Source organism: Paramormyrops kingsleyae, chromosome 9 (assembly GCF_048594095.1).
Source record: "Paramormyrops kingsleyae isolate MSU_618 chromosome 9, PKINGS_0.4, whole genome shotgun sequence".
Lineage (NCBI taxonomy): Eukaryota > Metazoa > Chordata > Actinopteri > Osteoglossiformes > Mormyridae > Paramormyrops > Paramormyrops kingsleyae.
Window position 1 is genome coordinate 25325331 of NC_132805.1, and position 27526 is coordinate 25352856.

The following is a 27526-nucleotide window of genomic DNA, read 5'->3' on the forward strand; positions in this document are numbered from 1 at the left end:
TGTGAAATTGAGAAAAGTGAATAAGAATTGGTTACAAAACGATATTCATCTTTCACTGTATAGAAATATTTTCTGGGGCCAGCGAGTTTTTAATACCCTCATCTTATTGATGGAGGTTACTGGGTGGACCTTCATCACAAGCATCCAGGGATTTGCCGCATGGGGGCTCTTGCCCACAGTGACCTCTGGTGGAGGGGCTGCGATCGGGAAATTCAGGAACTTGTGAATTATTGCACTTTCTGCAAAAAGGTGCAGCAAATGCCAGCGGTGGCTCCCCTGCACCCCTGGAAATGGCCAGAGTGAGTGTGGCAAAGAATTCACATTGACTTTGCTGAAAAAAACAATCAGTACTTTTTAGTGGTTATTAATAGCCATTCAAAATGGTTAGAAGTTTTTGCAATGTCGTCCATAACCTCTTACAACACTATTGTGGTGCTGCGGGACCTGTTTGCTTCATACGGACTGCCAGAGGAGCCGCTATCAGGTCTGCAAATTCTGTTAACGAGTTTACACAGTTCCTCCATGGAAAAGGAATCAAACACACTGCTGTGCCTGCATACCACCCTGCATTAAATAGGACGGCAGAGAGATCAGTGAATGTCCTGAAACAAGCTTTGATGAAAGATGTGCTGGAAGAAGGTGGTAAGGCCCCCTTTTCACTCAGCCATAGACTTGCTAATTTCCTTCTCCTGCTCCTAATTACCGCAGTACAGGTCACACCGTGACTGGTCAGACGCTGGTGGAGTTGTTTCTGGAATGGCACATCACAATCTGTTTCTGAAAGCTGAGTTTGCCAAGTGGGTTGGGGAGAAGCAAGCCGCACAGAAGCGCCATCATGATCGTGGGGGGGGGGGCTCGGATGTTCATGTTTTTCTGGAAGGAGAGCCCATCTGTTATAATGTTAATGTTAAAAGTAAAGTTGTTTGGCATTTACCGCTAGGGGGTGCTCCTATGCCTTAAAGAGAATGGGTGTGTGCTTCTTCTATGGTAGAGAGGTACGCCTGAGTTTTCTAGTATAGAGCATGTGCTTCCTGGCTCTGCGCAGCCCGTTTGATTTTGCTAGGATTATATATAGATAAAAGAGTTTCTCGGATTTCCTTGTTTCATTTGTGGTTTATTTATTCATAAGTTACCACATATTTTTGGCGACGAGGTAAACTGGACGCGTGTTTCCCGTTTTGTTTTCTTGTTAGCGGTAGCAGCACAGGCTGCACGAATGGCGACGTTCGGGACTGTCGGCGAATTCGTGGAGGGAGACGAAGATTGGACGGAGTATGAGGAAAGGTTGGGACACTTTTTCGATGCTAATGGCATTAGGGAAGAGGATGAGGCTAAAAAGCGCTCGATTCTCCTGAGTGTGTGCGGGGCAAAGACTTATAAACTGATAAGGAATTTGGCCACGCCGCGGAAACCGGGAGAAGTTCCTTATAAAGAACTAGTTCAGCTCGTCAGCAATCACCACAATCCGAAACCGTCAGTCATAGTTCAGCGTTTCAAGTTTCACAGCCGGTTCAGGAAATCAGGTCAGTCTGTGGCAAACTTTGTAGCAGAGCTTCGGCAGCTATCAGAGCATTGTGATTTCGGGGCAGTGCTAGACGACATGCTCCGAGACAGGCTGGTATGCGGCGTAAATGACGACGCCATTCAGCGCCGCTTGCTGGGGGAAACCCCTCCTCTGACTTTTAAGAAAGCTTTCAAAGAAGTAAAAGAGCTACTTCAATCAGCAAAGTTGCTGGTACATTACGATCCAAACAAAGAGCTTACACTCTCTTGTGATGCCTCACCCTATGGCCTAGGCGCAGTCCTATCACATGTCATGAAGGATGGGTCAGAGAAGCCTATTGGTTTTGCTTCACGTACATTAACGGCAGCAGAAAAGGGGTATTCGCAGCTAGACAAAGAGGGTCTTGCCATTGTGTTTGCTGTAAAGCGGTTTCATCAGTACTTATATGGACGTGTTTTCAAGATTCATACGGACCATAAGCCACTGATGAGCCTGTTCGGTGAGACACGCTGCATTCCTCCGTTAGCTTCAGCCCGTATCCAACGATGGGCATTGATATTGTCAGCTTATCAGTATACTATAGAGTACAGAGCAGGAAAAGATAATGGTAATGCTGATGCATTGAGTCGCCTGCCGTTGCCGGAGACGCCTGCCTTTACACATGTGCCACCAGAGACTGTGTTTTCGCTAGAGAAGTTGTCCGAGACACCGGTCAAGGCATCTCAGGTCAGGTTGTGGACAGAGAGAGATTTGGTGCTATCTAAGGTAAAGACTTTCTTGTTACAAGGATGGCCTAAAATCGTTCAAAGTGAGGAACTGAGACCTTATATGAAACGTAAGGCGGAGCTGAGCCTACAGGATGGTTGCATTTTCTGGGGTACGCGAGTCGTAGTACCGCCACAAGGCCGTGCACAAGTTCTAGAGGAAATACATGAGACACATCCTGGAGTGTCAAGGATGAAAAGTCTAGCAAGGTCCTACGTATGGTGGCCGAAAATGGATTTGGACCTGGAAAACAAGGTGAAGTTCTGTTCACAGTGTCAGTCCAATCAGAAAATGTCGCCACCAGCTCCATTGCACCCGTGGGAGTGGCCGGATCATCCCTGGTCTAGATTGCATTTGGACTTTGCTGGGCCGTTTATGGGACAGATGTTTCTTGTCATGGTTGATGCCCGCTCTAAGTGGATAGAATGTCACATCATGAGCAATATAACAGCTCCCTCAACGATAGACAAACTCAGACAGGTGTTTGCAGTTCATGGTTTACCTGACTCCTTGGTTACGGATAATGGTCCAACATTCGCCAGTGAGCTGTTTAGTGAGTTCATGGATCAGAATGGCATCCGCCACATTCGTACAGCTCCTTTCCATCCCGCTTCAAATGGATTGGCGGAACGAGCTGTCCAGACAGTGAAGGAGGGTCTGAAGCGCATGACAGGGGACTCACTGAGTGCTAGGCTTTCAAGGTTCTTGTTTAAATATCGTCTCACGCCACAGACCACTACTGCAAGTACGCCAGCGGAGATGTTGATGGGACGCAGGCCGAAGTCAAGGCTGGATTTGCTGCGTCCGGATATGAAAGAAAAGGTGGGGCGAAAACAGGAAAAGCAGAAGGAGGGCCATGATCTGCAGGCACGAGAGAGACTACTGAAACCAGGAGACAATGTCTATGTGAGAAATTTCAGCAGTCACCCAAAGCAACCATGGCTGCCTGGGGTTATCCTGATGCAGAATGGGCCTGTCTCCTTTGTCATTAAACTGACTGATGGACGAGTGTTCCGCAGACATCAGGATCACGTGCGTCTGCGGTATGATAAAGGCACAGGGAGTGTCAACGAAGAAGAGTTTCCACTGGGGGCTACGGAAGGTGCATGTTCGCCAGAGGAAGCTTTATCAGAGAAGGTGTCTGTGTCACCTGCCGTGCAGACACAGGAGCTCCTGGACGCAATGACCCCTCTTGTGGCCGCAGCAACAGACTCACCCAAAGCACCATTCCCCGTGGTGATTACTGCATCAGAGGAGACAGTGCGCAGATCACAGCGTGTTCGGAAGCCTCCTGACCGATTGAATATTTGAGTTCTTGGATATTAATTCATAAGAGTACGTGTTATGTTTTGTATGTATGTGCCTGACTGAGCATTAATATCGAGGCATTAGAGTGAGCATAGGTGTAAGTAACTGATACTAGAGTCATTTTGTTTTGTCATATATGACAGTTGAGGAAGTTTAGGAACTTAATGGGAGAGGAGTGTTATAATGTTAATGTTAAAAGTAAAGTTGTTTGGCATTTACCGCTAGGGGGTGCTCCTATGCCTTAAAGAGAATGGGTGTGTGCTTCTTCTATGGTAGAGAGGTACGCCTGAGTTTTCTAGTATAGAGCATGTGCTTCCTGGCTCTGCGCAGCCCGTTTGATTTTGCTAGGATTATTTATAGATAAAAGAGTTTCTCGGATTTCCTTGTTTCATTTGTGGTTTATTTATTCATAAGTTACCACACCATCCATGTCTGGAATTTCAGGGGAGGGGTGGAGAGATGGCTTCAGGCAGCAGCTCAGAAAGGATTGGGAACGGTCACTAATCTATTACAGGATGGCCAGAGACAGCGTACTACACACATCTACCACATGTTACTATCGTGAGAATTTGGGGCTAGACCTCCATTAGGGTGTTCCAACCAACTGCAGAAACCAAAGCATCAGCACCAGAGGGTAGGGCTGTTCAGATTCTTCCACCTAGTATACCAGTGAACCTGACATCACCTGCTAATCCAAAGGAAGAAGCTGAACAGACTGTAGAGGTGCCACCAGCACCTGTTACACCTACTGTACACCAACCATATGCTCACCTGTGAAACGCAGGTACCCACAAAGGGTTAGAGTTAGGGATGCTCCTTTTGACCGTTTAACCGTTAACCGAAATAATTAATTTTGACCGAATATTACTATCAGTTAAACGGTTTAAAATGTTTTTATATATATTTTAATTATTAGAAGTAGTATGAAGTTTTGTGGCATCTCAGCTGAAGATCGCTTTTCACGTTCTAAATACACTGGGTTTGAATCGGCGACTGTGATTACAGGCACACAGGCTTAGCCCACTGAGCCATGAACACAGGTACGAGCTTTGCTGCTGAAAATGGAAACATTGGCGCAAAGCTTCAGCGGCAGAGACGTATCCGTGTGCTATATTGTAGCCGATCGGTGTAAACACTACCCAGACATGTGCTCTTGTTTTATTTCGGTTACAATGGGCGTATTCACATATTTCTTTATCCAATACTAACTGTCGGATTATCATGTTGTTATCATGCGAATAGCGCAATTTGCAAGTGGGAAGGCGATCAGAGCGGCTTCGAGACGCAGACGCTTAAGTCAGTCACTCTTGTTCTTTCTATTCGTATCACGAAGCTATAAAAATATATTTAGTTTCTACCTATATATATATTTGAAAAGTAGACGGTCCAAGGTTTCTGTGGGTGTTTTTTAAATGTGTATATGATAAAACCTCGCAGAGTTATTTAAATGGTTTGGCGAAATTTCTGTGAGATCCCGCCGACCCCAGAGGAATTTAATATTCTAATCTAATCAGTTAACGGTTAATGTTCGGTTAACGAACGGCAGTTGTCGGTTGGGAAAATTAATCGAAATGAGCATCTCTAGTTAGAGTGAAACCACAAAGACTAAATCTTTAAAACGCAGTATAATAAAAGTGTGCTGCGTAAGTCGTACTTTTAAGAGGCATATTAGTTGCACTAGAGATTAAGATGCTTCCTGTTCAAGAATTTCAGTCTGGTGTAGTAGTTAAATTTCAGGTTGTCAACACCAGTTTGAACAAGGTTGCTCCAAAGCTAAAGGGGGAGGAGTGTAATGATTGGTTGATATGCCACCTTGTGGCTGTAATGTGAAATTGTCTTCTCAGCTAAGTTTCAGTTTGATCAATTGTGGTAGGTAACCTCTGAAGAGAGCGAAGAGATTAATAAGGATTGAAATGCGTGTACTATGTGCATTTTCTTTAGTATTAATTTGTCAAAACAGTGTATTTATGGACAACAGATGATTATTTTGTGTTTACCTATGGTCTCTGGTCTCTTAGTAGCTGATGTGATTGTTGTCCTGTGGGTGAATTCCATGCTATTCTGGGTTGAGTTTGGTTGTTTGGAAGCTAAGACATCGAAAAATATTTGTTTGTTTTAGAAATTGACTAAACAAAAATGAATGGAATTAAATATTTACTATCATTTTCCCTGTTAAAGGATTTTAGGTTAGAAAGATGCTATATCATGACTGAAATTACCTTTTGTTGTACTTGTAGCAGTAGACAGATTCGATTTATTGTCTGTAAATAAAGGTTTATATTAAAAATATTTTCAACAAAAACATATCAAGACCTTTACATTTGCTGCTTTTCATTGTTTATAGCTATTTAAAAAAAGTAAAATAAAAACAGACAAACAAGAAGCTCAAGTACAATCAGTGATGAAGTAAAACTCACAGACAACATCCTAAGGTACTGAATCCCTTTCACTAAAGGCATATCCTCCTGTCCATCATCACTAACTGCTTGTCCTGTTCAGAGTTGCAGGGGTCTGGAACCTAACCAAGGGGCTATAGGTGCAAGGAAGGGAACAACCCAGGATGGGGCACCAACACATCCCATGGCACACCAATGGCATTTTGGTAACTCCAATTCAGCTCAGTATGTTTTTAGACTGTGGGTGGGGACTGGAATATTTAGAGGAAACCCCATGATGACATGGGGAGAACATACAAACTAACAGAGCCATGATGGAGACTTGAACCCCAGTCACAGATGTATGACAGTAACATTGCTAACCAATGCACCGCCAGGCCGCTCCTGGCATGTTCTCTCCCTCACATAAAATCCACTCCTTTCTGAGTGAGCACTATGGTCTTACATTTTGACAGGGGCAGCCAAAAGGGAAAGATATAAGACTTTATTGTCTATTAGGAAGTTTATCTGCACTTTCAGATTTTGATGAGGCCATGATTGTTTAGATGTCTTACTTGTATTTTAATAATTTGTAATAAAAATAGAGAAACAATGTATTTATGGACAAGAGATTATTTTTTCTTTACCTGCACTCTCTGGCTTCATAGTGGCCGGTGTGATTGTTGTCCTGTGTGTGAATCCCTTGCTAATCCTGGTTGTTTTTGGTTGGTTTGAAGCTAATATAGAAAAATATTTGCTTTAGAAATGGACTAAACAAAAAGAATGATATTACGTATTTAATGTCATTTTCCCTATTAATAAAAGGATTTTGGGTTAGAAAGATGCAATGTAATAACTGCTGAAACTTACTTTTTGTTGGACTTCTTGTAGCAGTAGTAAGGTTCAGTTTATCATCTGTAAATAAAGGTTTATATTAAAAATAGTTGCAATAAAAATAAAAACCAAAATTTTTACATCTGTTGCTCTTCATTGTTTATTACTGTTTTTTTTTCAAACAAACAAGAAGCTCAAGTACAATCAGCAATGAAGTAAAACACTAAAACTAAAATAAAAATATTTTTGAATGCTTTACTTTTTCACATAAACTGCAGCCACCAATCCCAGTGTCAGTCTCAGGTTCCCTCTCACCATCTCTCACGGGCAACATCCAGAGGTTAAACACCTTCAGTAAAGGCACATTCTCCCCCTCACATAAAATACACTCCTTTCTGAGAGAGCACCACAGTCTTACATTTTGACAGAAAAAGATTTTAAATTTAAGACAACTTTATTATTTATTACAAAGTAACAGAACATGTCTCATGCATAAAACAACCTCAGACAGTGATGGCGGTGGCCTCGTAAAGGTCCTGTTCAGCTGAGCTTCCTCCTTCTATCTCATGTTGCCCCCCAGCAAGACAGCACATGTCAGGATGCTGGCCACCACAGACTGGTAGAGCATATGTAGCAGTGTGGAAGTAAAATTGGACATTAGTAGGCCCGGGAGGGGAGGTGTCACGATCGGGCACTGGCGAATCGGCAAGTAGGGGAGAGGAGCCAGGAAGCAGGGTAGAACGGGGATTTATTCGGGTAACAACAGGACCGGGGAAGCACGACAGCAAACATCAATGACGAATCTAGGGAAGACCGACTCAGACGAGGACTAAATACACAAGACTAGGCAAATGGAACAGGCAACAGGTGAGAACAGTCAGGGCTGGACATGAGGTAACGAGGTGGGCGTGGCACACATTAGGATCGGACGGAGCGAGGGGAGGTGTCGCTTCCCCCGACGGCATCATATGCCAGCACATCCAATGACAAATCAGTTCACACCTACACTTACACATACATATAAGAATGGTTGAGCGATCAATATCATTATTATTGTTACTTTTTAGCGTGTGTTATAGACATAGGAATTGAAATATACATGTATAAGGGTAGGATCACGTGTGTGTATGCTACATATATATATAATACCTATTTGTCACATTATTAATTATAATTATTATTACTGATGTTATAATGTTTGTTGTTTGATGTCCTTGTAATGAGTGTTATTTTTCTTATGGTTGTTTGTATTCTGTATTTCCCTACACTTCATTTTCTCCATCCCACCGACATTATTAGTTAAATTTTTTCTGAATACCTGTTTCCTTTTTTTTCTTTTCTTTTCTCTCCCCATGGTGATTAATGTCTGTTCTCGTTACGATTGTTGTTTCTGTATCCCCCCTGTTTTTTTTAATTTTTTTTATTTTTTTTTTTCCTCCACGGGACGGGTGAGTTCGGAGCAGCCACACTCTTTGCTCTTGAATTTAATGTAAAATAAAGTTGTCCTCCGAAGTATGGAGGGCTAAGAGTGCCAAAATTAAATAAATAAATACACCAATAATTAATTAATTAAATGTGCCATGAATTGTTTAAAATGGGAAATATAAAGAGAAACTATTACTTAAATGTCATGAATTATTTAAAATGGGAAATAAAAATATTGTTAATTAAATGTGCCATGAATTATTATCTACCATTAGAAATAAAATCATTATTAATTAATTACATGTGTCATTTACAATTTTTTCACTATTTATTTAATTTTGGCACTTTCACCACATCATGAATTAATTTTATCTGTCAGTGTGACCCATCAAAGTCAGTAGGCGGGACAAACAATGATCTATCTGGATCTTGTGCAGCCGATTGTTTTGGTCTGAAGCTGTGTCATTTCCAACATGGCGCTACCAATCATGGACCAGGCCCAATACTGCGCATGTATTCACATTTTGCGGCAGACCGTGATTCAGGGCATGGATGTCGTGTATCATCACTCATTGGTCACGTATTGTGAGATGTGTCATTGATGTTTATATTTATAGTTCAGCCGTCACTTTATTGTGGTATTTAAACCATATTGCTTTGCAGATTGTAATATTTGCATCTGTGTGCGCGTTGCTATTAGTGCCTGACAGTAATCTTACATAAGGTTTTTCCCAATGGTATTGCTGAATAGATGCCTTTTCTTTAGAAATTGTAATAAAATCAATCTTGTATATCAGTACTGTACTGTATATCAATCTTGTGTACCCATATTGCTTATCAAGGGGCTGTGATATATGTACAGCATTTTCTAAAAAAAAAAAAAAAGTCACTCCAAAATAATAGTTAAATAGTTTTATTTGCACAACATAAACATGGTTTGGCCCAAGATAAAACAATCGGTCGTCTGTCAGAAACTAATATAATTTGCTTCATTTAGCACCACAAGACACAGCTGCCATAACTGACACGAGTGTGTAGTAATTACACTGATACATATAAAAAAAGAAATGACTAAGGAGAAAAAAAAGCAGGCTTAGTTTAAGTAACTTCACAGCACATCGAACTGGGTAACATTAAAGTAATGTCACCTTTGACTGTAAAATTGATGGCCATACCCTGTATTTTACGTCGCTCCTTCTGAAGCACATTTGGCATTAAAGGCCTAATGCGAAATAAAATCTTTTAAAGTCGAAGGACTCCATCATTATCCTGTTAATTCTCTTTCCTCTCTGTCGACATCACCAAAAATCAACAAACGATGAAATGTGACGCGATGCCATAAAGAAGTCGCAAGCGTGCGCATGCGTATTAGCGGAAGTTACATTTTCGGTAGTGACACCCCTACCTATATCGCTCAATTAAGGCCGTTGCGAAATTCTTCTTCTTCTTGATTATTATAGGTAGCAATGTAAAAACAAATACTGTCATCTATTGTCTCGGAGTATGTTGACGGGTCCCGTACCGATCCATTATCTGGGATCTATTTGTTTTGACTTGCTGTACAGGGTAACCAATCAGATGTTACTCTCGGTTGACGACCCGCAGTGACAGATAAAATTAATTCATGATGTGGTGAAAGTACCAAAATTAAATAAATAGTGAAATAATTGTAAATGACACATGTAATTAATTAATAATGATTTTATTTCTAATGGTAGATAATAATTCATGGCACATTTAATTAAGGATATTTTTATTTCCCATTTTAAATAATTCATGACACATTTAAGTAATAGTTTCTCTTTATATTTCCCATTTTAAACAATTCATGGCACATTTAATTAATTAATTATTGGTGTATTTATTTATTTAATTTTGGCACTCTTAGCCCTCCATACCGAAGAGGGGGGGTGGTGGTGGGCAATAAAAAAAAAAAAAAAAGGATCGGACGGAGCGGGGCGTGACATAACCCCCCCCCCAAAGGCGCGCACACCGGGCGCGCCCGAGAGGAGGCGACGGACGAGACAAGACCGGGGAACAGGACCTGGAAGACAAAAGCCAAAACATTAACGAGGGACCGGGAACAGGACAGAGACACAAAACAGGAACAAGGACGAAAAGAAAGACAGGACCCGACAAAGAACAGGAAAGGCGGACAGACAGACAGAGAAGGGAGACACAGAGGGCACAGAAGGAACACCCACAGGCGACACGAAGGGGCCAGGGGTGAACAGAGAGGAACAGAGGGACGAGGAGCAAACACAGACGGGACGAAAGGAGGAGGAGCAGACAGGGGAGACCAGACAGGAACGGAAGGGGGACAAAGGGGAGCCCGAGGGAGCCCAGGTGGGTGACGGGCAGCGGCCGGAGGGGCCGCAGGCGAGAGAGAGGAGGGAGCAGGAGGGGACCACCCAGGGGCCATGGGAACGGGACGAGGGAGTGACGGAGGGGACATGGAGGGAGCAGGAGGGAACACCGGTGCAGGCATGCAGGAGGGGGAAGCTGCGGCAGGCGGAGGCGCAGCCGGAGCTGGGGAAGGCGCCGTCCGACGCCAAGCCGGAGCAGGGGGGCTTGGAGGCGGCCGACACGGAGCCAGAGGCGGGACCGAGGACCGGCACCGAGGAACCAGGGGAGGGCCCGGAGGCGACCGCCGACCCGACGGCGCAGGACCCGCAGGCAGCCACCGAGCCACAGCCAGAGGCCGAACGGGCGAGCCAGGGGGCAGGGCAACCTTGGAGAAGCAGAGAGTGGAGCAAAGGGGGGGAGAAACCACTTGCAGGAAGAGACTCGAAGCCGCCCCAACTGGTGCCCAAAGAGTTATAGCTTAATAAAATAGTTGTAGTAGACAATATATAATATGATAAGCAATTGATAGCATAAGTAATCATGTTAATCATACTAATCATATGTTAACCATGTATCTTCAGTGATTCAGGGACAATACTGTACGTCAATGTGTTAATCATCAATCAATGGAACACCCAAACATTAAAAGTGATTCAATGTCATATAATTAATTTCTATATACATATTTCAAGTAGAGTCTAGAACTCGAGGCTGTCTCCAGGAAATTGCGTATAATGGGTGGACTTTACCCTTTGCAACCAAGTTGAACCAATGGAACAGGAGAATTGTGTTTGTTATACGTTTCAGCTTAGTTTGTTGATGTTTCATGACAAATCAGGACTTAGAAGTCCTGGGAGTTATGGTTTATCTACTGAGTTTACCAGCAAGTAGGTGTGGCTAAAGTGTTGAATGCACTTCAAATGTCGACAAATAGCATTCTCACTATGTTTCTTGTGTTGTCCAGAACTGAGTGAGCTCTGTTCAGCAAATGAACCATGACATCATCCACTCGGATGTGGGTCTGATATGCAAATTGAATTGGATCGAGAAACTGCTTCAACTGTGGTGTGAGACCCTGAAGCACTGTCCTCTCAGGGGTCTTTATTATGATGATGCGAGTATCACCAGGTCCTGTGTAGTAAGAGTGGATGTCCTAGAGCCTGACCAAGAGTACAAATCAGACAGTGAAAGTCGAGCTGACCCTGTTATCTTACTGATTATCAACCTGAGAAAGTTTTGGTTTCAGTTTAACAGTAAGAGAGTTACACCAAGATATGATATTAGAGGTGAGAACAGCTTATAAGTGATCTATAGACTCAAGCTATTTTACTAACATTAAAATCCTGAGCTTCCTTAGAAGGTGCAGACACCTTTTTACGCATGAACCCACATGTTGGGAGAAGGACATGGAGGTGTCTATTGCTGTGCCAAGGTACTTAAATGACTCAACCTGCTCTAACAACTGGCTGTCCAGACTGGGGGGAGCACAGAGAGAATAATAATAATAATAATAAATTTTATTTCTAACGCACTTTTCATTAAAACAAATCTCAAAGTGCTACAAAGTAAAATCAGCACATAAAAACACATAAAGTCAGCAATGAAATGCTCGTTTAAAAAGGTGGGTCTTTAGGCCACATTTAAAAGTGGCTACATTCTGTGGTGCCCTCAGATGGTCTGGGAGGGCATTCCAAAGACGAGGGGCCGCAGAGCAAAAGGCCCGATCCCCCATTGTGCGCAGTTTTGTCCTTTGGGTTTTAAGAAGGAAGGTGGAGGAGGAGCGGAGGGAACGCACGGATGTCTGAGGAGTGAGGAGATCTTTGAGGTATGTAGGAGCAGTTCCGTGGAGACATTGGTGGGTGAGGAGGGAGACCTTATACTCAATGCGGAGTGAAACAGGGAGCCAATGGAGTGTTTTAAGAATGGGAGTGATGTGGTTGAATTTTCGCACCCTCATCAGGATCCTAGCAGCGCTGTTCTGCACGTATTGAAGTTTTTGAATGCTCTTGCTAGGGATCCCGATGAGGAGCGCATTGCAATAGTCCAGCCTGGAGGAGACAAAGGCGTGCACCAGCTTTTCTGCATCTGCCAGGGTGAGTAATGGACGAAGTTTGGCGATGTTCCTGAGGTGGTAAAAAGAGGCTTTGCACAGCTGTTGGATGTGAGTATCGTAGGTGAGATGTGGGTCCATTTTTACACCGAGGTTGGTGACAACTGAAGATAATGGAATGTCCTGATCTGAAAAAGAGATGCTGGTGATGGTGGTAGTGGAAACTTGGTGTGGAGTGCCGACTAGGATGGCCTCAGTTTTGGAGCTGTTTAGCTGCAAAAAGTTGAGCTTCATCCACGCCTTTATGTCCTCCAGGCAGGTGGTGAGAGCGGCAGAATACGAAAGTGCAGAGTGGTTGGGGTGATTAAAATCCATTTTTAAGTAAAGCTGTGTGTCGTCAGCGTAGCAGTGGAATGATAGTCCATGTGTGCTGATAACACGACCAAGAGGGAGCAGATAAAGGGTGAAAAGAGTAGGTCCTAGTACCGAGCCCTGGGGAACCCCACAGGTGACAATGTGGGTATCTGATTTGGCTTTCCCCAGGGCAACGTACTCAGTTCTTCCCGAGAGAAAGGAAGAGAACCAGTCGTAGACGGAGTTGGAGAGGCCGAAGGTGGTATGAAGGCGGTGCAATAGGATATTGTGGTCGACGGTGTCAAAAGCGGCGGACAGATCCAGAAGAATGAGAATGGATGGGGAACCAGCGTCAGCTGTCATGAGCAGGTCATTGGTCACTCTAACCAGCGCTGTTTCCGTGCTGTGGCCCTGACGGAAACCAGACTGAAATGTTTCATATAAACTATTTAGTTTCAGATGGTTATGAAGTTGGGAAGCCACTACTTTTTCCAGCACCTTTGAGAGAAATGGGAGGTTAGATATGGGTCTGTAGTTAAATAATTGATCAGGATCTAGTGTGTGTTTTTTAAGAAGTGGCCTAATGACAGCATTTTTGAGTGCAGGTGGAACATGACCAGCTTGAAGGGAAAGGTTTATCACTTGGGTAATGAGGGGGCTGAGGATTGCAAGATTGGATTTTACCAGAACTGTGGGGAGGGGGTCCAACACGCAAGTGGATGGTTTTATCTTAGTGATGATTGCCTCAACCTCTTGCAGAGTAACGGTGGAGAAGTGGCTGAGAGGTCTGGAAGGTCCCGGCAGTGAGTCAGATAGAGTGGTGAAAGTGGCTGATGGGCTAGGAGGACTGGAGAGAAGGGAGCGGATGGTTATTATTTTATATCTGAAGAAGTTCATGAAGTTATTGCAATTTTCCACAGTGGCATCCGAGGGAGAGGTCGTTTGTGGCTGGAGAAGGTGATTAATGGTGGAAAAAAGTTGTCTCGAGTTCCTAGGGTTGCTGTTGATGATACTGGAATAAAACCGGGACCGTGCATCTTTGAGGGATTTGGCATAGGCCTTTTGATGTTCCCTATAGGCCTGCATATGAACGGTGAGTCCAGAAGCCTTGAAGCGCCGTTCAAGGATACGTCCAGCAGACTTCATCCTCCGCAGCTCACTGGTGTACCAGGGGGCTGAACGTGAGAAGGTCACCGTGCGGGTTCTGATGGGGGCATGGTGGTGAGAATGGGGGAATCAGTCTCCCTCCTGCCCCCTCAGCACAGCTCCTTAGTCTTGGAGATGTTAAACCACAGGTAGCCATCCTAACATTCGGACCAGGTCCTTCACACACCCATGATTCTCTCACTGAGCTCCTGTCAGTCAGATGAGCCACCAGCACTGAGTCATCTGCATATTTTAAGAGTCACTCCTTCCCTGTCACCAGTAAAATCGGGTGTGTAAACAGAGAAGATGATTGGGGATAAAACACAACCCTGCAGAGGCCCTGTATTTAAAACCATCAGCTGCAAATAAGAGGAATGTCAGCTCTAACGTCCCTTACAGGACACCTTTCCGGCCATGACTGTGTGTTGAGGCAAGATTTACTTTTGACTGAGACCAACACCCAACTCTAAATTAGGCACTTTAATGTAAGTTTTTACAACTTCTACTGTAGTCTCTGATTCTGCTGAAGTTTCCAGCGCTGCTCCTGTTGGCAGGGTGTCTGTACTGGTTAGGGAGTCCTTCAGAATTTTCTTTTTATCTCTTAACAATATCTCCATTTTTCACTTTCCTGCACGACCTCAGGCTTCTCTTCCACAAGAAGGGACACCTTCCACTTTCCCAATGTCAGTGTCCTTTGCTAAAATTAGGTTTCCTTTATGGGTAATGGGTCACAAGATCACACAACATAGGCCTTTTGCACTGATCCCTGCTGGGTTACATGAGTGAGCCAGCCACCAGGAGCTCTCTATTGACTTTTGCCGGCCCCCATACCCATCTGCCCACCAGGAAAATGCCTGGAATGATGCCAGATGGCCAGTCCAGCCTGGACCCCAGGCACATTAATGCAGGATATAGGAATCAGGAGAAAGAATTACTTATTTTATTTGCTTTAAGTAAGTCACTGGGAACGTGTGATGTTTGTAGAAAGAAGAACTGGGTGTCACGTCCGGGTAGTGAGCTGGCGGTCAAGCAGGCAAGCGGAGCCGTGGATCGGGATTGACGGGGTTTATTCGACGAACAGGCAGGGAAATCGAGGCTGGACATCGAACAGGACATTACATCACAATGACAAATCTAGGGTACACTGACTGAGACTAGGACTAAATACATGAGACTAGGCAAACGTAACAGGCAACAGGTGAGATACATCAGGTTTCGACAGGAGGTAATGAGGGGGCGTGGCACACACGAGGAGCGTTCGGAGCTGAACGTGACAGAACCCCCCCCCAAAGGCGCGCACACCGGGCGCGCCCGAGGGGAGGCGACGGACGAGACGAGGGGCAGGAACTGAAAAACAAAAAGCAAGACATCAACGAGGAATAGGGAACAAGACAGAAGCACAAAACAGGCATAGGGGCAAAACCCACGACAAAACCCCACACAAGACCGGAAACGCGGACAGACAGACAGAGAAGGGAGACACGGAGGAAGCACCCACAGGCGACACGAAGGGGCCAGGAGTGCATGGAGGAGGAACACAGGGACGAGCAGGAGAAACAGGCGGGACGAAGAAAGGAGGAGCAGACAGGGGAGACCAGACAGGCACGGAAGGGGGACAAAGGGGAGCCCGAGGGAGCCCAGGCGGGCGACGGGTGGTGGCCGGAGGGGCCGCAGGTGACAGGAAGGAGGGAGCAGGAGGGGACCACGAAGGGAACAAGGAGACAGGGTGAGGGACAGACGGAGGAGACAAGGAGGGAGTCGGAGGGGCCAACAGCAAAGGGAAGGAGGAGGGGGAAGCAGCAGCCAGCGAAGGCGCCGCCACAGCGGGCGAAGGCGCCGTCCGCCGACGCGCCGGCGCAGGGGGACCCGCAGGCGACCGTCGCGGAGTCGGAGGCGGGACTGAGGCCGGGGGACGAGGCCACAGAGGGGGACCCGCAGGCGACCGCCGGGCTGGAGCAGGAGGAACCACAGGCGGGCCCCGAGCCCCAGCCAAAGCGAGCGAGGGCGAGTCAGGGGGCAGGGCGGGTGGGACCTCGGCCCGACGTCTATGTCCCCTCCCCTTGCGGGACACAGATAGGCGGGGTCCTGGGGAATGTCGGCCTTGCCGGGGCAAGGGCGAGGGAGTCTCAAGGGAGGTCCATAGGGCAATCCCAGAGGGATCCCATTCAAGGCCTTCCTCCTCCCCGGAGGAAGGAGCGGCAGCCAAACAGTTTGGGACCTCCTCGGGGACAGTGAGCAGGGCTGGGGGAATTCGAGGCAGGGCCTCAGGTGAGGTTGCAGGCGTGGCTGCAGGCGGTGCAGCTGGAGCCGCGGGCGTGGCCGCAGGCTGGACGGGCTGGACAGGAGAGCCGGGCTGGACGGGCTGGACGGAAGAGCCGGGCTGGATGAGCAGAGCGGCGACCTCAGACGGTGCCGCGGGCAGAGCGAATGTGCGGCCATCAGGGGGCGCTGCAGGAGGAGCGGCGGCAGCAGGCCGCAGACGGAGCAGCTGCCTCAGGGTTTCTTCCACCCGGGCTAGCTGTTGGAGTGGGGAATCAGGGGCTGCCCTGGCAAACTCCCTGCGGAGTTGCTCCAGGAGCGGAGCTGCCTCCAGGGAGTCTTTTATGGCGGGTTCGCCAACCACCCGCCAGTACTGTTCCTGCAGGAGGTGAAACCTGCTGCCATCCTCCAGACAGGGCTGTGGCTCAGGAACCCTGTGGGATGCTGCAGCAGGCACCTTGGCCGTGTGGCCAGCAGGGGGCGCCTTGGCGGGCGCCGCCAACACGTGGCCAGCAGGGGGCGCCTCTGGCGTGCGGCCAGCAGGGGGCGCCTCGGCGGGCGCCGCCAACACGTGGCCAGCAGGGGGCGCCTCGGCGTGCGCCTCGGGCGTGCGGCCAGCAGGGGGCGCCGCCTTCACGCGGCCAGCCGGGGGCACCTCGGCGGGCACCTCAGACACATGGCCAGCAGGGGGCGCCTCGGCGGGCGCCACCGTCACACGGCCAGCAGGGGGCGCCGCCTTCACATGGCCAGCCGGGGGCACCTCGGCAGGCACCTCAGACACATGGCCAGCAGGGGGCACCACCGCGGCCACCATAGGCAGTTCAGGAGCCAGCAGGACAGGCGAGACAGGCAGTTCAAGAGCCGGCAGGACAGGCGAGACAGGCAGGTCAAGAGCCGGCAGGACAGGCGAGACAGGCAGGTCAAAGAGCCGGCAGGACAGGCGAGACAGGCAGTTCAGGTGCCGGCAGGACGGGCGCCGCCACCACGCGGCCAGCAGGGGGCACCGCGGCGGGTGCCGCCATCACGCGGCCAGCAGGGGGCACCGCGACGGGTGCCGCCATCACGTGGCCAGCAGGGGGCACCGCGGCGGATGCCGCAGCCAGAGTGGTGGCAGCTGCAGGGACTGCAGGCAGAGCAGGCATGACAGGCGGGTCAGGCAGGACAGGCGGGTCAGGCAGGACAGGCGGGTCCGCCGGCAAAGCGGCGGAAGCTGCAGCAGGCGGTGCCGCGGGCAGAGCGGCGGCAGCTGCAGCAGGCAGGACAAGCGGGTCAGGCAGAGCTGCTGGCAGGATGGCAGCAGCAGCAGCAGGCGGTGCCGCGGGCAGAGCGGCGGCATCAGCAGCAGGTGGTGCCGCGGGCAGAGCGGCGGCAGCAGCAGCTGCGGGCAGTGCCGCGGGCAGTGCGGCGGCAGCAGCAGCTGCGGGCAGATCGGCGGCGGCAGCAGGCAGCGCAGCCGCGGGCAGATCGGCGGCGGCAGCAGGCAGCGCAGCCGCGGGCAGGTCGGCGGCAGCTGCAGGAGGTGGTGCCGCGGGCAGATCCGGATCAGCCAGGTCCGGAGCAGGCAGGAGGGGTGCCGAGCGCGTTGGCGCTGTCCCTTTAAGGGCTTTGGGCACCCGGGGAATTGCGTCTCTCACGGCGCTGATCCCTCTTCCGGGTAGGCGTTCTGGCCGGTAAGCACAAGCCTCCCAGGCGGGGAGCAGAGAGCAAGCTCCCAGGAAGAGCATTGGGGCTTCTTCCGCGGGTTCTCTGCTCCGCTTCTCCCGGCTGCTTGTCAGGCGCTGGCTCAAGCGGCGAAGGCATTTGCGTGCCCTTCGGAGGGGATAGTCCTGTCCGGGCGGGCGCTCCTCCTCAAGGAGATCCGCGCCCCGGTTAGCCAGAGCCAGGGCTATGGAATCCTCCCGGACCTCGGGCTGGGACCGCCAGTGCACAAACTCTTGCAGCAGACCGAGCCGTTGGTGCTCGGTCTGCCGCTTTGTGCTTTCTTGGAGATTTGTCATTCTGTCACGTCCGGGTAGCGAGCTGGCGGTCAAGTAGGCAAGCGGAGCCGTGGATCGGGATTGACGGGGTTTATTCGACGAACAGGCAGGGAAATCGAGGCTGGACATCGAACAGGACATTACATCACAATGACAAATCTAGGGTACACTGACTGAGACTAGGACTAAATACATGAGACTAGGCAAACGTAACAGGCAACAGGTGAGATACATCAGGTTTCGACAGGAGGTAATGAGGGGGCGTGGCACACACGAGGAGCGTTCGGAGCTGAACGTGACACTGGGTTTATGCATTTTATAAATGTTACATTTTTCATTGTGGTGTACAGAAGAATTCAGTAAAGAAATGAAAATGTTTTTACCATCAGATTAACGTAACACTAAAATACTAATGCCTGGTCAGAGCGAAAGATATTCAAGGTGGATCTCCAGCCCTGGAAAAAGAGGTATCAGAGCTACCCCCGGGTCCATAGTTACTCACACATTCAGGGGGACCCCGAGCTCTGGCCTGTTTTCATTTGGAGGTCTCTGACAGAAAGAGAAAATCCGCACAAAGAAAAGCAAACTAGTCACTCAGAATCAGTGCCCACTGGCTGCTCACCATACTGCACCAGAGACAGTGTGACAAGTGAGAAAATGACACAATGCACAAGGCCAAAACCACACTAGTGCAGCTGTAGAATGAGATAAAGATAAATCATTAGTGGCAGGTACTAAGTTCTAGTTTGGTAGGGTTGAGTGAGTCTATGAATAGGGCAAAAAAGATCTGAACAGTCAGGCAGGGACAGCACCACAAAAATCAACGTTGCTATAGATACTGCTGACTGGTGCCTCCGCAAAATTTCGATCTCAGATATGTGAATTTCTTATTGTGGTGGAAATTCAGTACCAATGATCCCTCCAGGCAGGACGGGAAGCTCCGAGGTCTGGGCCTGAGCAGCCCTCTGTCAGCTAGACCCTGAACTTCCTGTCAGAACAACGCTAGGTGGTCTGACTGGCTGGCGCCACTTCATCCTCTCCAGAGGTACTGAGTCCCCTCCTGTGCTCACTGCACACCCAAGACTGCATGGCCGCTGACAGCTCCAACATCATGGTCAAGTTCACTGACAACACAACAGTGGAGAACAAATCTGATGGACGGGCCCAAGATTTTCATGTGGGGGAAGGTGGCGATGCACGTAGAGCTGTGAGATGTGAACTAAAAACAAAGCCACGATAATTTAATACAGGGATTCATTCCCAGTTTGCACATACAACATGCTATAATCGGCTTGTCACTCAAGTAATGTACCAATTAATGCAATGGTTCATGGAGTAATTGTTTATATTATATTGTATTATATTATATTATCCCTCTATGGGACTTATTAAGGATATTCATTTTAAAAAATCAATAATAATTTGATTTTAAGTGTTTTAAGGCCTAAAATACATTTCCCGTGCTCAGTTTTACAAATTGACCTTTGACCTTTATTTTGGGGAACTGTCATTCATAAATGACTTTGTCCCATTAGGGTATACATTTTTTCATGTTTTCTTAATGTAAAAAACTATTAATTAAAAAGCAATGGCTTCATTATCCATGAACATATTTTACTGAAAAACACTTTTCATTTCAGAAGGATTCTAAAAGTATTCTAAAAGTTTGCTATGAATTATATAATTGATGTGATGGTAAAGGTTCGTGAAACAAATTTGTTACATCACTGATGAAACTGAACCAGGCAGTTCTTCTTTGGTGTGAAGCACAGGTGAACATCACATTTGCTGCACTTCACACGTGTTTGCCCAGAGCAGTTTCCATTCTTGCATCTGCCTTGCTTTTCTGTGTAATATGGCCAGTGGGCGATGCCATCTTTTCTAACTTCTTCTTGAGGGAGTGATTCCCTCTTCTTACATGCCTGCTTTTGGGGAATCTCCTCATGGCTTGGTCGCCCCCATTTGGCCTTTTCTGTGCCCTCTAAGCAGAGAACATCAGCAATGACCGCCTTGAACTCCCTTAGACTGAGTTCCCCTCTCTGTGAATGACCACTTGTCTCACGGTCTCGACGGTAGAGTAACCATGAATTGACACAAATCATGTCCATGACATGAAAAAAGATTCGAATGTACCACTTGCGTGACCTGATCTTCGTTCGATACAGTGCTATGAGTGAATCCATCAAATCAACGCCTCCCATATGTTTATTGTAGACTGAAACAGAAGTGGGGCAAGTCACATTGATTGTTTCTTTTTTGGTTTTGTCCCATCTTTCGACTTGCAACACTGGGTGTGCACCTGTGAAAGTGCTGAGCAGAGTAACACTACGGTTGTCTTGCCACTTGTTAGCAATGATCTGCACCCCATCATATGTACTGTAGCAACCTTCTCCTCAAAAGAGCCCCTTCCCATTTTTTTCATTTCCTTGTCTGTTTTCAAGGGACATCCTTTCAATCTGTTTGTTCTGACTGTGCCAAGGCAGTGGATACCTCTCTTTGCCATTTCTACTTCCAGCCCTATGCTAGTAAACCAGTTGTCATGGTATAGCTTGAAATTCTGGTAGGAAGGTACTATGGATGCTACACGCAGGACTATATTGCTGCTTGCACCCAGGTCAGGCATCCCACTGACTGGTTGAATTTTGCCAACATGGAATTCAAAGTTGTAAGCCATACCCTTGGAGTCACACAGCAAATACACCTTGTATCCCCATTTATGGGGCTTACTGGGATTATACTGTTTCAAATGACTCTACCCTTTATATGGGATTGTTTGCTCATCAACACTTAGATGCTCTGTCATTGGGATGCTTCTCATTCTCTCAGCTGTGAAATTAAGAAATGGTCTGAGCTTAAACAATGGATCTTGGCCTAGATTATGAGGGACCTCCATAGTGTTGTCATTGAAATGGAGGTTGGCTTTGATCTGTTCCCATCTTCTCATTGGCATCACGTCAGCAATTTTGTCAAGACGGGAGCGTGTCTGCCAGCACATGCGTGTTGAAGGCACACCATAGATGGACATCTGAAAGGCACAACCAATGAACTGCTCTATCTCTTTCTCTGAACAATTCAGGGGTGTGTTTACATTGCTCTGTACAGAGTAAAGATTGGTTTGCTCTACAATGTGTTTGAGGCTCTCAGAGGTGAACATCTGTCTAAAATAATAGGTTGGGGAATGCACCCTTTCTGCTGTGGCCAGACATATCTTCCAGGTGGGGACTGGATAATGAACACGGATCCCTGTCTTCCACAACAACCTACGGCCTATCCCTGGTTGAAGATTCTCCTCACTGCCTGGCTCATCATTCTCGTCCTGTCCTTCATCACTACAATCTGCCTCATTGTCGCTGTCTTCCTGTTGCTCATAGCTTACACTGGGCTTCACGCTTATAACTACCTCGGCCTCATCACTGCTTGATTCACTGTCCTCACTGCCCTCAGGAATAGGCATAGCTGTCCCTTTCACCTTTCCATAAAACTTGGAAACATCCTAAGAAAGATGTATGAAAAATAGTTTGACCCTGCATTGTAGAAGTAAAAGTCATCCGAATGACAGAGCATTACGGAAATTTCAATCACTTCATAGGACAGTTTTAATGAATGATTTGTATATCTTTTCATATGAAATGAATAAAATAGTTAAAAAACAGTTTAGGCTATTCAGTAATATTTTTGTTAGTGATTTATATGTGTTTTATAGTTTAAAAATGGACTTACTATGATGCTACTCGTGCATGTCACCCAACATGTCAATGTCACCTTGAATGTCTTGTGTACTTCCTTGTTGCAGAACATGACATCATTTTTTAAAATAATCTTTGATTTTATTGGTTAGAGGGGATTTTAGGTGATAAATTTAAGGTACAATATGATTGGTTAGAGGGTTGTGTTATTTTTTGAAGCAGTTTTTTTAAGCGTCATTTATAAATGACGAAGGCCCATAGAGGGTTATAGTATATACTGTATTATATTATATTATTTTATAATCATTGCAAATGGTGTGAGGCAGGAATGAACCACACATTACCGGGTGCATATTTTTGCTGCATGTTTTTGGACAGTAGAAGGAAACCAGAGGATGTGCTGAAAAGCTACGCACATACAGGGGGGGACATACAAACTCCACACACACAGACCGGTCGTGCACGGCCACAGCGACTCCCAGTGTGTCACCGTTCTGCTCTCGGCTGGCACAATGTGCGATGTTAATATTCCATGCCATGTTATACACATGCAATTGTCACATCACAAGGACCGCAGTATTCTGCTGGTTTGAGACCATAATTACACTAGAACATTTTTACCAAGTCATACAAAACTAAATTTAGCAAGCTTTGCAATTTTAATGATGGGTCCTTGTCATCATTATCTAGTTTAAGCTTGAAAAAAATCAGTGTAAAAGCTTCTTCTGCTGACACTCTGCGAGCCCATAATCATTCTCATCCTTGCTGTTGAACTTACACAACAGAAGTCAACCCATGGGTCATGACACAAATTTGGGTCTTGGCAAGTTCTGAAAGGGTCTCGAGGCAGAGTTTGAAATGTAAGGGTTTTAAAACCAGCAAGCTCCTGTGCTGATCCACGATCAGATATCCTAGCCCCAATCCTAGAATTAACCGATATAAATGGGTCTTGGGTCCGCAAATGCTTAGCGCAAAACTAGAGAACACTCAACCAATCCAAGAAGCCAAAATACAGATGCTTAATTTAAAATTTACGTGTTTATTAAACAAACACCTTAGTTTAGTTTTTAAGTGGAACTGAATTAAGCATTAACGTCTGCGAACTGTAAGAGTCAGAGTAAAACAATACTGTACACAGATTTATCAAAAACATCTGAAAAGTGGTTCCGTTGTGTTGGAGAACCCATTGAAAAAGAGGGATTTAAAGTGTTACCTATCAGGCTTAGCTACTGTTTGCCCCTTGTGTTACCATATCATGTCTAGTAATGAGTAATTATCCTGCCCTGATTGCCCTCCTGTGTTGCACCTGTGTGTTACCCTTTATATGTAAGGGCTCAGGGCCTGACCAGCGAGTCGAACGTTTGTCGCAGTAGGTGCTGTCATGGTCGTGGTCGTTGTTGCTTGGCAACAGTGTCTGTGTTCTCCCTGTTTCCTTAGTTTTCTACCTGCTCTATCACTTAATAAACAACACAGGCACTAAGTACATATGAAAACAAAGGAATGTGGGGAACCTTAACAAACTGCTCATGTACAGAACTGCATATAAAATGAATGTGGAATTAAACTCACTCACCTCCTATTACACTTTTATCACTCCGTGGAGAGTGAGTCGGTGGCTTTGTGTTCACAGTGTAATCACAGCTCAGCTCCCTGCTGAGTGCAGACTCTAAGTGCTTCTGTAGGTCAGTATTATGTATGTAAAAATTACAGACCTTTCCCCCTGTAGTCCATGTTGAAGTGAAGGGCTCAGGTGTGTCTCCAGTGTACAGATAACAGCTGATATTTTTATTAGTTTGCTGGCTAAACGAGCAGGCGATATAGACCATCCCACCTCCAGCAGCCTGATCGACTTTAATGTGAGGTTTTCCTGGCTGCCCTGTGTGGAAAAGGAAACACTTTACATGTGAGAAAAAACATAATCATTGCAGTATCTGAGTTATACTCCCGAAAAGACCTTAAAACTTAATACTACTGTCAAACTAAATGTTATTCCAGATTAAAAAATATATTTAAGTAAATTATAAAGTGATTAATTCTTACATGTGCTTAACCACAGTGTAACATGTAGAGATACAGACGTCCCTCACACACACTCACAGAGTCTGGGCTACATGCCTGTCAGTGCAGGAGGAAACTAAATCATTCCAATAACTAACATGCTCTGTTTAACACCACGACCTATTTAGACTCTCAGGCACCTCCAAGCATACAGCCCACAGTAAAGGTCAAATACACAGCAGACACAGGCAATTACGTTTGGATAATATGAGAACATGGCCTAGTTTTCATATATACTAACCTTGTGCTTCACTGAACTGAATGAAACCTAAAAACAAAATGAGAAGTAAAATTACTGAAGAAAGGAAAGAAATGTAACATGAAATGGCACGTTTTAAATAACAAGGCAAAGTAATGAAAAATGACAAAGCCAATCAAGACAGACACAACTAATGAAAGGATAACTCACCATTGATGATGATGACAAGAAAGAGAGAAGCACTGGAGGAGAAGGACAACTTCATTTTTGAATCGGAAACAAAAAAGTCTGAGTGAACAAAGAGGGAGCTGCATATGTGTGATTCTGGTTACGCAGCATGTAGGGTGTGAATTAGGAAGTGCGGACGGGGTGGAGCTGTGCTCACCACAGACATACAGAGTGCACGAGACGACACGGTACTCAGCAGGGCGCCACTCTAAACCTTTCACTTTGTCTCATTAGGTAAAATGCAACTAAATGCTTTCCTCAAAACTCATTTTGCAAAATGCAAAGGTTATTCTGATGTAGATTAAATGTCACTCTACAGGTTGCTCATTCATATAGTGCATACTGGTTCTGTCCTTCTCACTTTTAAGGTGGATGTCCAGCAGAGATGGGCTGTCTAAGGCTGCCAAAGAGTATCTGAGTGGTGAGCAATGGTGACTAAAGGTGGACCTGATGCAAGTATATAAATAAAAACAAACATAATCGAGGTCACCAATGAGGTCACCAATGTTAAAATTGCAATGCTGAGTGTTTATTTTTGCAATAGTGCTCATGGGCAGAAATGTAAAAAAAACTGTGATAAAAACTGTAGCCATAGAAGGAAAAACACTCTTCTTAATGCTTGAGGTTTTGGAGCTTAGACGCCGATACCTTTTGTCGGCCTTGAGTTGATTTTAGCCATCATTGTGATGTAGGCTGGTGTAGAGGGAGTCAACCAGTGAGAGGCTGCATCAGTTAGATGACCTTACATGTCTTGGAGAGGAGATGCTTCATTATGTGCCTATGCTTCCATACTAGATGATTATGCATGAACTGAAAACTCTGGAAATGTGAGAGTGCAGTAAAGAGGTTCTTAAAGGACCATCACAGAGGCAAACACTTTGAGGTGAGGAACTGGTGGGTCACTTAGCTGTTGGTATTCGTAGCCTGGCCCATCCATTTCAGAGTGTGGTCTATAACCAGAGTAAAGAGCCAAAAGAGGAGGTAGTACCTCAACTCGCTGATGATCCATCCGATAGACAGGACCTCACACTCGATGGGGATGAGCTTCTACGAGAGACTGAGTACTGGATGTTCCTCACGCCTGAGGTCCTGGTTTAAGATGCATTAGCATTGACCCAGAAGGGCATTGTAGACTGGCTTATTCATGATGGATAGTAGGCTCCCCTGCCTTGGTCCTCCTGATAGGGTGGAGCTTGTTCTTTTCAGTGTTGTCCAAAATGGAGGGTTTGTGTAAGACAGTTATAGTACCCAGCCAATATGAGAACGGCCCTTAGTTGGTTCTTGGTCACAGGGTGAGGGAGGAGTTTCATTGCCTCCGCCTTATATAATAGTAATAATAATAATAATAATTATTATTATTAATAATAATAACTAATATAGCTGCGAGCAGCAATAATGGGGCCAAGCACACAAGCATTCCGTAAACGTCATGGAAAAAACCCAGGGTGCAGAGGTGTGAAGCGACAGTGCTAACCACTGCACCACTACGTCACTCCTGAAAGGCAGAAAGCGGAAATACATGAACAGAGGAACATATGGACATACATCATATAACATAAGCTGACACGCTGAATGATGCATTCAAGAAAAACTGCAACACCAACAGATCAGGAACAAGTACAGGAAGCACATCACTGAGTAAAAAGATATTTGGAGCTAAAAAACCAAAAGCCCTGCTACCCACAGAAGACAAGCAAAGGCGAGACAGCATTAGGAGAGCAGTAGCTGCAGACCTGAGGGAATGGGCAGGTGTATAAAGGAGGAGGAGCTCTGCGGTGTCCTGGGGAGCAAGACCATGTACGGCCTAAAAGTCACCAGAAAGAGTTTGTACTGTATATGTCATGGATATTCCCTTAGAGCCAAATCAGGAGTCAGAAGTCGTAAAATTGCAGACATAAGTAGTAGGATTAACCAGAATACCATTAATGTAAAACTACATATCATTTATGATAGACAGGGCATTGTAGTGAATTTTTAGCACTTTAACTGTGTCAGCATATAGTTTTAGGATGCTAAATTTCATCCATAACAAAGGCAGTGTGGCTTTGCTGCAAAATTTGTTTGGTGATGACGGGCAAAAAGCTTTGAGTATCGAAAATCCCTCTGATACCTCTTGTGAGTATTGGGATGAAGATCATCTCTGATAAATTTGGAGAAGATTGGACAAAATTTGTGTTCCCATGGATCAGCCTGGGGACATCCCACAGTATTAGAAGACATAAGATGTATTTTTCTAAGCCAAACCAGTTAACACATTTTTGCTTATTGCAGCGCCCCCTACTGCTGGAATGACTGTTTTTGGTATCCAAGTCCTATGGAATTGTCCAAATTTGGTTTTGATATATCAAAGCATTGCTGAGTTACAACCTCACTTTCTGTTTGGTGGCTCTGTCATCAAATTTATTGAACAAATGTAAATTTATTTGCCTTAGCATAATGGTTTGAACAACTTTTGGTCCAAACCCTCTGTAGATGACACATACCATTTGGTGATGATACAATCAACACCCTCAAACGAGTTTGCAAAAGTAGGTTTTTTGAAAAATTCAAATTGTGGAAAATCCAGTATGGTGGACTTTAAACCAAAGGATGCATTCCAAACAGAAAGACCACTGAAGCAAAAAATAGATTTCAAACTTAGGACAAATGGTTCAAAAGTAATAAGCAAAAATGCACCTTGAAATTTCGCCTGATGGTGGCGCTATAGTGATGGATGGACTGACTCCAAATTTGGTGACTGTATACAGTGGACTGTCCTCTATCAATGTATCACATTTAAAAAATGTACCAAGCTGTCATATGTGCTCCCATAGACTCCAATGTCAGAAAGTCTAATAACAGTGATTATAATAAGTGCCTCACACCTATTGGTTCTTGGCCCCTAAATTTAATTCAGTAATAATAATACAGTAACAATAAAAGCAGTTACATACGGTTATCACTTAGCAGCAGGAGAAGGACGACCCAAATGTAGGATGTCGGTAAGTTGACCCCTCACAGGGGTGTTTATTAC

General features: G+C 45.9%; 1 protein-coding gene across 3 annotated transcripts in view; it reads right to left on the minus strand.

The window, feature by feature from the left end:
• LOC111845510 (uncharacterized) overlaps nt 1-24608 on the minus strand; it is a 67626-nt gene extending 43018 nt beyond the window's left edge. Inside the window, exons 1-7 of one of the 3 annotated variants that reach the window (XM_072716631.1) lie at nt 24496-24608; nt 24328-24354; nt 23602-23904; nt 6823-6867; nt 6600-6689; nt 5797-5838; nt 5575-5664 (exon numbers count right to left, since the gene is read on the minus strand). In XM_072716631.1, the coding sequence (XP_072572732.1) occupies nt 5575-5664; nt 5797-5838; nt 6600-6689; nt 6823-6867; nt 23602-23904; nt 24328-24354; nt 24496-24550 (652 nt within the window). In that variant the 5' untranslated portion in view covers nt 24551-24608. Of the gene's footprint in view, nt 1-5574; nt 5665-5796; nt 5839-6599; nt 6690-6822; nt 6868-23601; nt 23905-24327; nt 24355-24495 lie in introns of those variants that run through there. The other 2 variants (XM_072716630.1, XM_072716632.1) reach the window with 2 other exon arrangements.
• Nucleotides 24609-27526: the final 2918 nt, after the last annotated feature.